Raw genomic sequence first — 14,789 nt, 5'->3', positions numbered from 1 at the left:
CAGTGGAGGAATTGACCCTGAACTCACTGGTATTCAGAAACATGCTAATGACACCATCATTGAGATTCCAATCTATACAAGAAAACCAGAAGCAGGTTCTACCCAGGTTGGAAGATGTGTGGAAACACAAGAACCCTCAGGAAACTTTGGTGGATGTGTGGAATGGGCAGGCTTTCTGGAGGAAATTGACTTTGACAAATCATATTTGCTCATATTCCCTTATGTCAAATTCTAGCTGGCAACAGCCAAAGGCATTCTGAAGATCCATTCAGTGCAGCTTAGGGGTCTGGCTGGGATGGAGGGCTCGTGGGCACGTGGTTGATGTTCTGGTAATTCTCCTGGGCAGCAGCTAGAAACCATTCATATATTATCTTGCTTGTTTTCCATCTGCCTCCCTTTCCTCTTTCCCTCTCTGCTCCCTTTCTCCCTCCTCCCAGTCTCTTTTATTTTTAAGAGAGATGGGTGGTCTCACTAGACAGCCTCGGTTTGCCTAGAACTCATTGCATAGTTTAGGCTTGTCTTAAACTCATGATGTAGTCCAGCCTGGCCTTTAATTTTTGATCCTTCTACTGCCGTTTCCCATGTTCTGGAGCTACAAGCATGCACCACCCTAGATGAAAATTTTATTTTAATTTATGAAGTCATCTTCCTTGTTGACTTATTAGTAGACATCTTTATTTTGTCATCAGAACGGTTACTTGAGGGTTGGAGTGCATTCATAACTTTTTGAAGCCCATCTTTAGGGGCTATTATAGCAACCATCCTTAGAATAACAACTTTAAACAGTGTGGTCCTAGTCTTCACTGTCATCCTTCATTCTCTTTTTATCACATGTTTTCCCTCCACATATGAGAACAGCACAACATGTCATTATCATGTTGTTTAAACAGTCGATGTCTTTTAAGATCATAGGTAAAAGTAAGACACTCACCTGTGGTTGGCACATTTCCTGGCTTTGTACAGACTCCTGTTTTCATTGGGATTGTTTCCTTTCTGCCTGGTAGACTCCAGAATCATCAGCGGGCACATGGTAGTTTCCATAAGAAGTTGGTGGATAATATAATGTCTCCATGCTGACAAAGTATCAGTGTCCACTGGAATGTTTGCTCTCAACGTAACTGCATTTGCCTGTTTCTCTGTGGGCAGATTAATATTTTTTAATTTAATGTCAAACTGGTGGTTGACTTATTTATATGTCTAGCTGTGTTCTTGAACCTTGCTCTGAGAATTTCATTACTTACAAACAAGCTGATTTTTATTCAATCTTGATTTTAATATTTACTAGGTGGGATAAGAAAATTATTGAATGTAGGAATAACATTTCTTTATTATGGAGGCATAGACTTTCTGAGAATCCCACAGGATTAGGTCTTTGCTCTTGTCAGTGTAGGTAGGTAAGGTTTCTCTCTCAACCTGGGGTTTGCTGGTTGACTCTTGCTTTAACAAGCGCTAGTGATCCTCCTTCCTCTCCCTCCCCAGTGCTGACATTAGAGGCCTGGCCGGCTTCCTCTGGGTCCTGGGGATCCCGGTGCAGCAAACACTTTACTGAGTGAGTCAGTTCTTAAGCCCACTCCCCCAGCATACTCTTTTATAATTGATTTCTATCAGACATTAACACTATAATATTTGGTTATATAATGCTGGAATTAGTTGGCCATCTACATATTTGACAAGCAGTTTATCTGGACACCCACAAGCAATGTCTCTGGACACTTTGTCCTGTCTTCCTAGTCCTTTTACCCATTATCTCCTCCTAAAAACCACCAGTAGTAAAACTACCTGGTATGGATTGCATTCCCCAGCCTCACTCATTTCCTTCATTTGCTTCCAAAGAGTTCATTCTGTGGAGAGCTAGTAGGTGTCTGTCCAATCATTTTAATCATTTAATTGCTCAATCCTTTGTTCAGAAAGCAGAGCTTCAAACCCTACCCCGACCTCTTGCATCAGAGTTCTAGTCTAACTAGATCCCCAGGCAGCCTGTATCCCATTGTGTTATACCCACAGTATTCATAAAGAACGTTCTGCATTTCCTGCATGGTATGCAAGTATTACAGGTGTGATCATTCTACACAGACCACTCAATGTGCTGTTTTCTTAGAGAGAGGAGGCTAACAAAGACCCAGTATATTCCCTTTCCATTCGTTAAAGAAGAGACACATTTTGGTGACTGATGGTGAAATCTGTCATTGAATGGATATGTTGATGTCATTGATATTGCAGTCAGATCTGAATCCTGTCTCCTTAACTAAAATAAGATGCAACAGTCTGCTTCCTTGAAGCATCATGGTCATAGGAAGAGTGTAGTTCCCAAGGAAAGAAATTACTATTTGAAGCCACGAGGGGAATTATTATGTGCCGAGGAAAAAGCAAAGAGTTTACAAAGTCCAGATGTCTCAGAGTCATAGGAAAGACAAATCCAAGGATCAAGTATACTTTAGATTATCAGGGAAGGCTGGGGGAATATGAAGGGAGTTTACCCCAACTTAGGTTGAAAGTTGTGTTCTTGCTATCTTAAATCAGCTAATAAACATCTCAAGGCTTTTGTGTTCTTTTTTTTTTTTTTTCTTTTTGGTTTTTTCAAGACAGAGTTTCTCTGTATAGCTTTGGAGCCTGTCCTGGAACTCACTCTGTATACCAGGTTGGTCTTGAACTCACAAGAGACCTGCCTGCCTCTATCTCTCTCCTGAGTGCTGGGATTAAAGGCATGTGCCACCACTGCCTGGCAACATGTTGCATGTTTCAGAGGCCTCTGCTGACCTAGAGCTTTCTTTGTGAATGTGGCATCTAGTTTGTTGTGAGTTCTGTTAGCCAAAGATTAGAGGACGTGTGATGTGGTGGAGACATACCACAATTCCTAGAACTTAAGCTGGCCAGAAGGTCAGTATCAAGGTTAAGAATTCAGATACCACAGCCTGGAAAGCTGGTGCCTTTAAGTACCCGGTGGCAAACCTTTGGTCGAATGGTTGTTGATTGTATCTTAGAAGACAAACCGTGCACCGATAAAGACTGTGGAGCTGGAGAAGCACAGGTAAAAATCATTTAGGTGTTATGCTGGTGATTGCTGTTTTCAGCAAAACCTACCAAAGCAAGCATATGGGCTGGAGCCTGCCATGTGGGAAGTGAATGTTGGTGTAAAAACACAGCTCTTACCTCCAACAGAATAAAAGAGTTTATTCTGTAGCAGGCTTTCTTTGAGCCCCAGCCAGCTCTCAAATCATGACATAGAGACAATATTAGTTACAAGTTCTTGGCCTTGGCTTATGCTTGTCCCACTGGCTCTTGTAACTTAGCTTAACCTGGTTCTCTCCATCTATGTTTTGCCTCATAGCTTTCTACCTTTCTTCCCTTCTGTGTGTCCCACTCCATGTCTGGCTGGCCCCAGGCTCCTCCTTCTCTTTCTCCCTCATTCTCTTCTCTTTTCTCTCCTCTTATCCTCTCTGCCCCTAGCTCTGCCTTTCCCTCCACTAGCCATTGGTCATTCAGATATTAGCCATAGGCCAATCAGGTGCCTTAGCCAGGCAAGGTGAAAGAAACACAACACATCTTTACATAACTAAACAAATGCAGCATAAACAAATGTAACATATCTTTAACATATGCAGTGTAAACAAATGTAACATATCTTTACATATTTTAGGCAATATTTCACAACACAAACAGAAGTAACATATCTTTGCCTAGTTAAAGTAATATTCCACAACATTATTCTGAAGCTGGCCAAATATCCCAGCAGGCAAAGGAGCTGACTGCCGAGATTGATTGCAGTCAGACTTTTTTTGTACTGCCAGTTTCCAAATAGCAACATGGAGACTTATTAATTATGAAAGCTTGGCCTTAGCTTGGGCTTGTTCCCAACTAGCTCTTATAACTTAAATTAACCTGTTTATATTAATATATGTTCTGCCATGTGGCTTGCATACTGTACATCCAACTCCCTCTAAGACTCACTGGCTTAATCCTACAAGCCTCAGATTCTTCCCAAGTTCCTCTTTCCCACAAGCCCTACCTATTCTCTCCTGCCTAGCTATTGGCCATTCAGCTCTTTATTAAACCAATCAGAAGGTGCCTTAGGTAGAGACACATCTTCACAGTGTATAAAAAGATTATTTCACAACAACTGGTAACCTGAATCCAATGCCTGGATCCAACACAGTGGAAGGAGAGGATGAAATCCCAAAGGGTGTCCTCCGACCTTTACACCTCCCATGGGATGTGCCCCTCCCCCAACTATAAATAATTAAATAAATGGGGGGGGGGAGAGAGTATTCTAGTGCTAAATATGAGTGACCATGGCCCAGGATTTAGGCTACACCAAATAACATATTCCAACATGGCAACAGTTTTATGTGTCTTCATAGTAACATAGGAAAGAAAAGCATAATTCAAGATTAAAAATGCATCGGTGAGACCCGGGGCAGCGGTGGTGCATGCCTTTAATCCCAGCACTCGAGAGGCAGAGCCAGGCAGATCTCTGTGAGTTTGAGGCCAGCCTGGCCTATAGAGCAAGATCCATGACAGGCAACAAAACTACATGGAAAAACCCTGTCTTGAACCACCCCCCACACACAAGAAAATGCATTGGTGACCCATTACATAGGTGGGGGTCACATCAGTTTGGAGAAATCTCTGTTATGGGCCTCAGATGCTGGAAATATCATTAGCCTAATTTACCTAAAAGTCACAAGTATATTGGGGTCACACATAGAGGCAGGAAATGAAGGATTTAGGGGACTATCGAAAACCAAGAAAATTTAGCTCTGAACCTACAACATTCCAACTCTCTACAATCACTGAAGTTTTAATCAGTTAATCAGCCTTGTAGATAGCACCACAGTACAGCTTCTTTTCCTGCTTCAGCTCCCAGGAAGTGACATCACTAATTCAGGCCTCTCTTGACTGCAGCCTCACTCCATGCTCCTGCATCCTGAATTGAAGCAGTGCGGACGATGTCTGTGAACTGAGAGTCTTAATGGCAGGTAAGCCAGCTACTGAGAGCTTGAGTACTGCTGGGGAATGAGTTAATTTCCCTCAAGTCTGTTGTTTTAGATGACTTCCAAATGGCCACCATCATACTAAGGGACAGGAAGGTGGTAGGCAGGTCCTAGAAGCCAATCTAGAAAATTCCAAGAATTTCCATTCTTAAATCTCTGTCTGGATAGGCTATCTAAACATGGAAAGGTTGAAAGGCAAACACAACAAACTCCCTCTACATTTTCGAAGATTATGTGCTGCCAAAAGAATTTCATGCCTGGCCTTTGACTAAACGCATGACTCTTTAATCCTCAAGATAACCGCTCTGAATCTGAGCAAACAGGAAGTGGGAACTGGCCCTGGAGGATAACACGTGAGGCAGAACCTCCTGGTTTCAGAGCCAGAGCAGCTGAACAGCAGACAGATGTCAGCCGCTGTCTCCTCTATCTTGTACCATATGTTTGAGGACATGTCCCGTGGGGATAACATGGAGATACAACACAGATATAATACAGGTTCCTAAATGAATACATGGAGAGAGAAATTAACTACATCTTCACTGAGCCATATTGGATTATGATTGGGCATGTGTGTGTGTGTGTGTGTGTGTGTGTGTTTGTGTGTGTGTGTGTGTGTACACGATGGTGGGTGTTCACATATGTGTGGCTGCACTGGTGCAGGTTTGCATGTGTGCACATGTGTGTGGAGGCCAGAGGTCAACCTTGAGTGTGTTCTGCTATAGGCTGTCCACTGTATTTGGAGGGAACTTCTGTTGTTTGCCTGGAGCCCAGCTGGCTGAGTTAGAGTCTGGGCTTGCCGGATCTGTGTCTCCACCTCCCCAATGCTGGGATTACAAGCATGTGCCAATGTGCTCCACCAAGCTCAGCTCCTTTATGTGGGTTCTGGGGATCAAACTCAGGTCCTCATACTTGCAAAGCAAGCTCTTTACCAACTGAGCCATCTTTCCCACTCTGGGCCCTTTTTAGTGGCCTATGTAAATACTGAAAGGTTTGAAACTGGGGCCTTTCCTTCTCCATTACATCTATTCTCCCAAGAGACTTGGAGCAATGACATCTTATTCTGATGGCTTGGACTAGAGTTTGGAGACTTCTTGGTCTTGTCCCCTGTTAAGTGCACAGCACCAAACCAAGCATTGCTTTCATGATTTTGGCTGGGGTTTCCAAGTCATGGAATAACCTATGTTTTGTCTCAACATTTTAGTATCACCTGGCTAAAGACCACTAAGAGCATACTTGTAAGTAAAATAAGGTCTGGTTTACTAGTCCGTACTGAAATTGGGAAGGATGTTTTAGGTGGAGTCAGGGGCATCTCAGAAAGAACCCGGGCGGGGGGAGCTGCCTCAGTCTGTAAGGTGCTTTCCCTGAAAGTCTGAGGACCTAAGTTTGGGTTCCCAGCAACCATAGAAGAAGCCAAGTAAAGTCGTGCGCACCTGTAATCCCAGCACTGGGGAAGTAGAGGCATGAGGTCTTGAGGGTTTGTGGGCCAGTCTAGTCACACTCATAATGTTTGTTCAGAGAAAGATTCTATCTGAGAGACAAATGGGGAAGGGATACAGGAGACACTTGACACCAACCTCTGGATTTACACACACATGGACATATATACATGCATGCACACACACACAAACACACTCATGACAAATAGGAATAAAACAAGGAACCTGCTATAGGATTTGGGGATGTCTAAGGAAGATCTAGGTTAGGTACAATGGGGGAACAGTGACAACTCAGTGATTAGAGAGCCTAATGAATCCCATTTATAGCAAGTGGAGACAAACGTCCAGCTAACTCTGGAATTGGTAGAGAAGTAGTTGTCACTCATTGTAGCCAGAGAACAGACATGTTTATAGATGGCAAATGATCTTGTCTTTGCGATCTCAGGATGGTCTTGCCCAATGTTGCTGTTTTATGAGGTTATTTATGTCCCATAAGACACTGTGGGCCAGCCATGAGCACCGGGCCAGCTTGTTGACATCTAAGAGCCAGGCCAGCCCCAAGATGTCAATGGCTGCTTTGACCTCTCACTCGGGCGGTGCCCATGTCTGCAGTCAGAGGCAATTGTCTTCTTGTTGTATAACCAGGTAAGAGTGGGGAGCTGTCCTCAAAATCACTCTGCCTCAGCCTCTGTTCCTCTGAGGGGCACATCCTCATCTGACATCCCTTGGGCCTTTGAGACAGTTGCCCTCAATCCTGTCTGCTTGGTTATCTGCAGTCGGCCCAGACCATGGAGAATAGACTACCCTGCCAATCCTCCTCACTTCCCTGTCTTCTTCCCTTAGAAGGGATTGCTCTGTGTCTGAGGTTTGCAATTTCTGCCTTGACATTGACTGTGATTACTATTTCATGACGCATTTCCACAAAGTGTTTGGTGTTGAAGGGGCAGCTTTGGGGTGAACTCAGGCTGCCATCTTGACCTGGGAGCAGCCAAAGGCCTTTCTGTGGGTTGTTGTACCTTGTCTTATGGTGGCATGTTCAAACCATTTCCTATCATCAAGAGAGTCCTGGATTAGAACTGTTATTTATTTTCTAAGTATTCTCAAGGATGGATTAGGTTGTGAACAGATATTTTTGTCTCTTATATATCAAGATTAAAAATGAAAAGCTGGGCATGGCAGTAAATGATGTAGTTGCAGCCACTTAGGAGCCTGTGGCTGGAGAATGACTTGGACTCAGGAATTTTAGGCCAGCCTAGAAACATAGGAAAAGTCCATCAGGGGGTGGTGTGAGAGGAGTGAGTGGGGTTCCAGTGTAATTGTTTGCCTTTCTCAATAGTGTTTTACCATATTTTATCAAAGCATACCAAGAACTTGATTCAGGAGCCATGAACTTGAACCAAATTTAATCTCTTGATCTTGGGGTCAGAGCACAATATGGGGAGTTATAGGGCCTTATATCTCTTTAGCTTTTGTGCCCCTGATGATCAAACCATTCCTTTTTGCATGGGTTATGTCCTGAACCATGTTGAGCAGGCAAGCCTCAGAAGGATTGTCTCTCCATGCTCTGTTGAAAAAGCCACTCTGTGGATAGAGGAAGTGTGCAGCATGTCTGTGTTCCTATGGAATTTTTAACACTATGGATGGAGGAAGTGTGCAGCAAGTCTGTGTTCCTATGGAATTTATAAGGTCACTGAAACAGGAGACCCGAAGAGCAGGCAGCATTCACTGAGGTTTAAGTTTATTGAAGAGGAGGTGAAAATCCTGAAAGTCAGGTTAGATTCTGCAACATGAAGAAGAATCTTGGGTACAGGATCCAGGAGGTCCCCACATTCACTCACTGCCAATCCCACATTTTTTAGGACACAGAGACATATATGAGGCTGCAAGTGTAATCATTTATTGAACAGGGAGAGGAGGACATTCATGGAGAGTTGTGGGTGTGGAGAAGAGAAATTTAAAAGAAAGCCTTTGATTCTCCATGAGTCCTCCCAGGTAATCTGGTGATGCAGGAACTAAGCTTTCCTGGATGTCAGTGATGAGAATCAGATCACAGAACTTGTCACAGGATGGTGTGTGGACAGGGAGGGATGATGCTGGAGTCCAGGTGAGGAGTTCCCACTTGACACTGAGTAAGCCAAGAAGAAAGAATACAGAAACTCCTTAAGCACTGCTTCGGTTGACTTCAGGACATTTCTGTCATATAGAGCAAAGGGTGAAGAAACAGACCTTCCCATGCCTTCTAACTGATAGTACTTACAAGACTACAGGAGTGAAAGGCATAGAATAAATGACTTTTCCCTCATTGATGACTTATGAAAAATAAAAGGAAGTAATAAAAGATCTGAGGTTTGTTACTACTGTCTCTGGGATAAGAAGCTCTGTTGTGGGATATTTTCATAGTATGTGAAGATATGTCACTGTGATTGGTTTAATAAAGAGATGAATGGTCAATACAAGCAGATTTAGGAGAGACTACCAGGCAGAGAGAGAGAGTCCTAGGTAGAAGAACAGAAGCTCCAGCCAGGGGACATGGAAATGAAACAGGAGGTGCAAGATGGAAAAGAGGTAACGCTATGTGAATGTAGATTTATATAAATGAGTTAAATTAAGTTTTAAGAGCTAGTTAGGAACAAGCCTAAGCTATCGGCCAAGATTTCATAATTAGTAATAAGTCTCACTATCATTATTTGGGAGCTGGCTAGTGGAACAGAGAAACATTTGCTACAAAGCTGTGAAGAATTTTCAGTAAACTGAGGAATAATGATAAAAGCCTTCGCTACTTTTAAGGACTTTCACAAATTATCTGAGAGAAGTCTTGGAATAAGTGGGAAAGAGGACAGGTGAGGGAACCCAGTGTGCTCTTCAGACTGGAGAAGTGCAGATCAGGAAGATCCATTCCCAGATAGGAAGCCAAGGCTGTACAGATTCAAAGGAAGACATTATTGCAGGAATGGGAGGGAGGTAGACCACAGACACTGATGAGCATCTGTATTCACATTCTTAGTGACATTGAACGCATTGCTGAGCCCTTCACACACATACTCACAACCGTACAGCAACTGTGTAAAGTACATGTCCTTGTTTCCTTGCTTAATTGCTTGGGTCACTTACTTAAAAGCTCATAGAAGGACTAAATCACAAACCCAGATAATTAGGAGACAAATTTCAAGCTCTTCTAAAAGGTTCCTTGTCAAATCATTTTTATTGTAATTTTGGGGCACAATACTAATGCTTTTGCAAGGGTCTTGTCCATGCCCACCCCCTCTTCACTGTCACTGGAGATTACCTACCCAGAAGCTCAGGCCTTTCCTCCACCTCGGGCCTGGAGACAGCGATCTGCAGGGTGGGAACAAGAACACGTTCAGGTACCAGGTCCACTTTATTTCCCCAAGAGAATCCAGATGTTTCTCCAGCTGCTACATGAATCTGGTTGCCAATCCCTTGGGTTTTCCCATTCAAGAATATAACATTCTAGGGGAGAAAAATAGATGAGTTCTGACTTACCAGCCTCAGTTAGGTCCAATATGTTTTCCTCAACAATGCCATGCTTCTTGCATAGCTCTGTAAACTTTTCCTTGATGTTGGAACTCAAGTCTTGTTCCCGGCCTGTGAAAAATAATGGTGACAGCAATGACTGCATCTTGTGTATTGACCACATTCACTGAGCTGAATGATGGGACAGGGCTCCTCCAGAAGGGTGGGAAAATGATTGACAATGTGATTGACAGGCATGGATATGACCTGTCCTGAATTTGACATTCATAGACTATCTTTCCTAGAGTACTGACAGACTTCAGAGTCCTCCCACCACTGAGCCTGAGGGATGACAGAGGTGAGGTCTGCCTTGAGGAGGTAAGAAAGAGGCCGTTCAGGGCCACGCTGGAAAGACCATGTCAGAGCTATGGTTTCTTTTATTCCTTTTCCCAGGCCAAGGTCAGTGTCTGTGTGAAAATACTCTACCATAGAGCTCCATCAGCTGGAATGTTTCCATACGTTTAAAATTTCTGAGATGAAATATAATATAACCATCATAGTCTGTATCAAGCATGTTAAATTTATTTTGTCCATGATCTGTGGAGGAAATGAAAAAGCTCAGACATTCTTTGGTCCTCAGGAAACAGTGGGATCCTTTTACCTGTTCTCCCCCACACATGAAAACATTAAAATGCATGTTCTGGAAGAGATGGCTGAACATGTCTGATGCTTTCCACCTGTCACTCTATGGGCTTCATGAAGTAACTTCTAGGAGGATAGATCAACCTCTAGTGAACAGGTAGCCACAGCAGCAGCTCACCCTCTGCAATCCCCTCTGAGGCCTATCTCCCTCCCTCAGCAGCTTCCAGTGACATGTCTCTGTCTTTCATAAGCTCGCTGTGTCAAATACCTGCTGCTGCATCCCATGCAATGCCCACCGGGTGACAGTCACTGGGGCAGAATCAGACAGATGGCAGGAGATGACAAGCCATCTGGTTCCACCTGCCTGTTGCAAGATGCTAGCTTAGATGGCTCCAAATGCATTAGCTAAGTAAACAATGACCAGGAAGCACCTAAGATTCTGAGGAGGGTTGGGGGTGTGGTTCAGTAGTAGAGAAGTTGACTAGTTTGTACAAGGTCCTGAGTTCAATCCCCAGCAATGTGTGAGCCCTTGAGAAGATTTTAGGGTTTGTTAAACTCCTTATGGATAGATAGGTAGACTCTTTCTTATATTTTGGGTTGTGAGCCTAGCCTTTAATGGCTGAGCTATCCCTCCAGGCCAACTCTTTCTATACTTACATTCAACAAAATATTCGCCATCCTTGTCTGTTTCATCACAAACGAAATTCAGCGCAGTGCACTCTCCATTTTTTCTGTAAAAGAAGGTAAGCTGGTACATAAGGATATTGATAGCGCTGACTTTTCAGTTTCTGGTCCACACTTATCTCCAGGTTCTGATTCCATTTAACTCTTGAATATTTTGTAAAATTAGCCAAAGCCTTTTATTTATGTTATTTCACTTATATCTGATACTGTAGTAATCACATTTAACTATCATTTAAGAAATAATGACAATCACTTCTCATCACTGTTCCAGCTGTGATTGTTTCCCAGTGTCACTGCCCCTTGTGCAGATTACCAGCCAGATGTCCACCACGCATCATTTAGTGCTTTGCAAATGTTTCCCGATGTGCCTCCAAATCCACAGGGGAGAGTTATTACTACCCACCTTTACTGCAGGAAAATTCGTGTTGAAGGTGGATATTTCACAATAACAACTAGTAAGAAAAACTTAACATGTGATCATATATTCTTAAGCTGTGCTATACTGTCTCCTTAATTATGGTTTCAGAAATGTCTCCGACCTTTACTTATCCCACTCCCAGGGAATTTATTCCTGTCACCAACTTTTGTGTCTGAGTTTTGAAAAAGCCCTGGTTATGAAATTTTAGTTTAGTGTCAGATGGGGGATTCTAGTTTTGGATACAGGCTCAGTGTGTGTGTGTGTGTGTGTGTGTGTGTGTGTGTGTGTGTGTGTGTGTGTGTTTGGGTGTGTTTGGGTGTGTGTGTGTGTGTATGTACATGCGATGAGGGGCATATGTTACCGTGTGTGTGTGTGTGTGTGTGTGTGTGTGTGTGTGTGTGTGTGTGTGTGTGTGAGAGAGAGAGAGAGAGAGAGAGAGAGAGAGAGAGAGAGAGCATGCTAGGCATCCATTTCCTCCTTCTCAGCCAAGAAACCACACTTACTTAGTATGGAATTTAAAAGCTAAGGAAGAGTTCTCGAAGACATGGATGTCCTCCACAAAAACCCTCATGCTGCCATGTTCTTCTATCATTTCCCTTTTGTCAGAAGCCAAGCCAACGGAATACCATTTCCCCTCAATCTGTAATAGATAAACAGGTCGTTAAGGCAGAAGGGCAGGGACAGCTCATGGACATGTTTCTACTTGAACTCTGGACTACAGGCTAGGGCCTGAGCATCCACAGGATTAGATCTCAGTCAGTCGCCATAATACTGAACATCCCGTCTCTGTCTCTCTGTGGGCATGAAGGACCCCAGGCATTGTTAGACATGGATAGCATACAACTGCTCTCACTTCAGGGTCTGAAGCCAGTCATTAGTCTAATAGAGTGAGGAGCTGCACCCTCCCCTCAAAGGACCCACTTGACCTCAGAGTTCCCTGAAGAACCCCCTGAGTCAGAAGTTACTATTCCCACAAGTCTACCTTTTTTAGATTAACGTTCTTTCTCGTGGCACTAGTTTCTCCTTCTGCGTGGACACAGACTAGAGTCAGCTCCAAAGCCAGCAGCTTCAGCAGCAACAGCAGCTTCATTTTGGTAGGGAACAGATTGTCTCTTCGTCAGGACTGAGTCTTTCCTGATGGGACTGCCCTCCACTCTCCAATGCCTTATATACTTTCTGAGTTCAGTAGATTTTTGTTTTTGTTTCTGTTTATTTGGATCTTCTCCACCTTCCCTCACGCTCTGTAGAGTGTTTTCTCAATTAGTGATGTGAGACCAAAGACTGTTTGTGCCCTTATCAGACTTGGCAGTCTGATCTCTTATAGATTGATTTAGTAACCTTACATTTCTCAAAACAAAGAAGAGAAAGAGTGGATGCTCTAGAGAGCTGCCAATGGGACCTGCCAGATGTACGCTTGGATCTGGCCTGGAATCAGGAAGCCAGTTCTGGGTTTGGGGAGGGGGTGGATCTGAACTGGGAGGTCAAGTGTGCAGAGAATTTTTTGCTCTGAGACTTGAGTGGAGTGTGGAATAGATGCATTAATCATTTTCTGGAAATATTTATTTTTATTTTATGTTCATGAATGTTTGTTTTGCATGTGTGTCTGTGTGCTACTGCATGCCTGGTGCCATCGAGGTCTGAAGATGGAGTCAGTTGCTTGAAACTGTTTCTTGAGGAGAACCCAGGTTCAGTTCCCAGCACCCAAATCACAGCTCACAACTGACTATAACTTCTGTTACAGGGGATCACACACCCTCTTTTTGCCCCTGTGGCCTCCTGCACACATGTGGTGCATTTAAACTTATGCAATCACAGACATATAAAATAATAAATATTTAAAAATTTTAAAGATTATCAAGAAAAGTCCTCCCAAGGTTAAGCTGACAGACTCCATCCCCAAAGTCCTCTCAACCTTTCTCCAGAGGGCAAAGATACCAGAATGTAAACTGCTAAGTTAATAGTCAAGTTGCATCAGCCTTTTTTACCTAAGACACCTTTGGATGTTAACAAACTGGACATAATCTCAACAATAAAAAAAACAATATTTTTCAAAGTCATATTTGCTGATAGAGTTCCAAGTAGGAATTATGCAAGAGTCTGTTTACAAAGGCACATAGTTACAATGGGAACTTACATTGTATCAGTACAAACTTCACTTACCCTGGAACCAGAAACATAAAGCAGTGTTTGATGTGGGGACATACAGGACTCAAGAAAGAGGCAGGTTCTTAAGTTTTATTTTATTATAACCTTGCACCAGCTCTATATGGTATGTACTATTTTATTCACTTGACCACAGTGTGAATTAAGCCTCAGAAAGATTAAGTAACTGTAGAACATCATCCAACCAGTCATTAGGGGAACTTAGGTTTAAACCCAAGACTGACCCAGGAGGCCTCTGTCGTAAACTCCACTACACAGGTCAGGGTGTTTTTAACAGGAAGAGAGGATGGTTAAACAGAGGAGGAGGAGGAGAAGAAAACAGTGCTGGAGACCTTCAACGTGTCTGCCTGGCAGGCAGGACTGGATAACTGCACATGGAATTCTTTCCAATACAGAACTGTGGGTGTAGGTCAAGATGGAGTAAATGAGGTGTCTCTCCTGGTCTACAAGTATTTGATGGATGAATGGGTGAACGGTTGACATGCGGTTAGAGGTTTCTCTTTCTCCTCTTTCTTTTTTGTTGTTTATGGTGTGTGTGCACATGGATGGGTGTTCACACACCTGTGCCTATGCTAGTATATGCAGAAGTCAGAAGAGGACAGCAGGCATCTCCCTCTATCCTTTCCTTGTTTTCTTGAGAGAGTATCTCTGCCTGAATCTGGAGGTTGCTGATTTTAGAGAGGCTGGCTAGCCAGCAATCCCAGCAATCCTCCAGTCTCCGTTCTCCACTCACTGATAGGATTAAAAGTGCATTCTGCCATGACCATCTTCTAATTGAGTCCTGCGGGCCTGATCTGACCTTGCTGGAACCCTGCACAGCAAGTGCTTACCCACTCACTGGTCCATCTTCCCAGCACCTCACATACAGGCTAGCCTTGAACTTACTGTGTAGCCCTGAAACGCCTCAGATTTGTGTCAATCTTCCTGCTCCACCCTCCTAAAACCTGGGATTGCAGGTTGAGGGCACCACACCAGCCATAT

The 14,789-nt window shown here is 43.5% G+C and overlaps 1 protein-coding gene across 1 annotated transcript; it reads right to left on the bottom strand.

Moving 5' to 3' along the window:
• Positions 1–1,108: 1,108 nt before the first annotated feature.
• LOC118578478 (major urinary protein 5-like) lies at positions 1,109–12,735 on the bottom strand. Its single transcript, XM_036179445.1, has 7 exons — positions 12,628–12,735; positions 12,149–12,285; positions 11,201–11,274; positions 10,388–10,498; positions 9,932–10,033; positions 9,718–9,763; positions 1,109–1,136 (listed from the first exon to the last, which is right to left on the bottom strand). Exons 1-6 carry the CDS (start codon positions 12,733–12,735, stop codon positions 9,726–9,728), a joined length of 570 nt encoding a protein of 189 aa, XP_036035338.1. The 3' UTR covers positions 1,109–1,136; positions 9,718–9,725.
• Between the last annotated feature and the right edge of the window lie 2,054 nt (positions 12,736–14,789).

Source organism: Onychomys torridus, chromosome 2, assembly GCF_903995425.1.
Source record: "Onychomys torridus chromosome 2, mOncTor1.1, whole genome shotgun sequence".
In the NCBI taxonomy this organism is placed as follows: Eukaryota; Metazoa; Chordata; class Mammalia; order Rodentia; family Cricetidae; genus Onychomys; species Onychomys torridus.
This window is presented reverse-complemented; position numbering and strand designations above follow the sequence as displayed.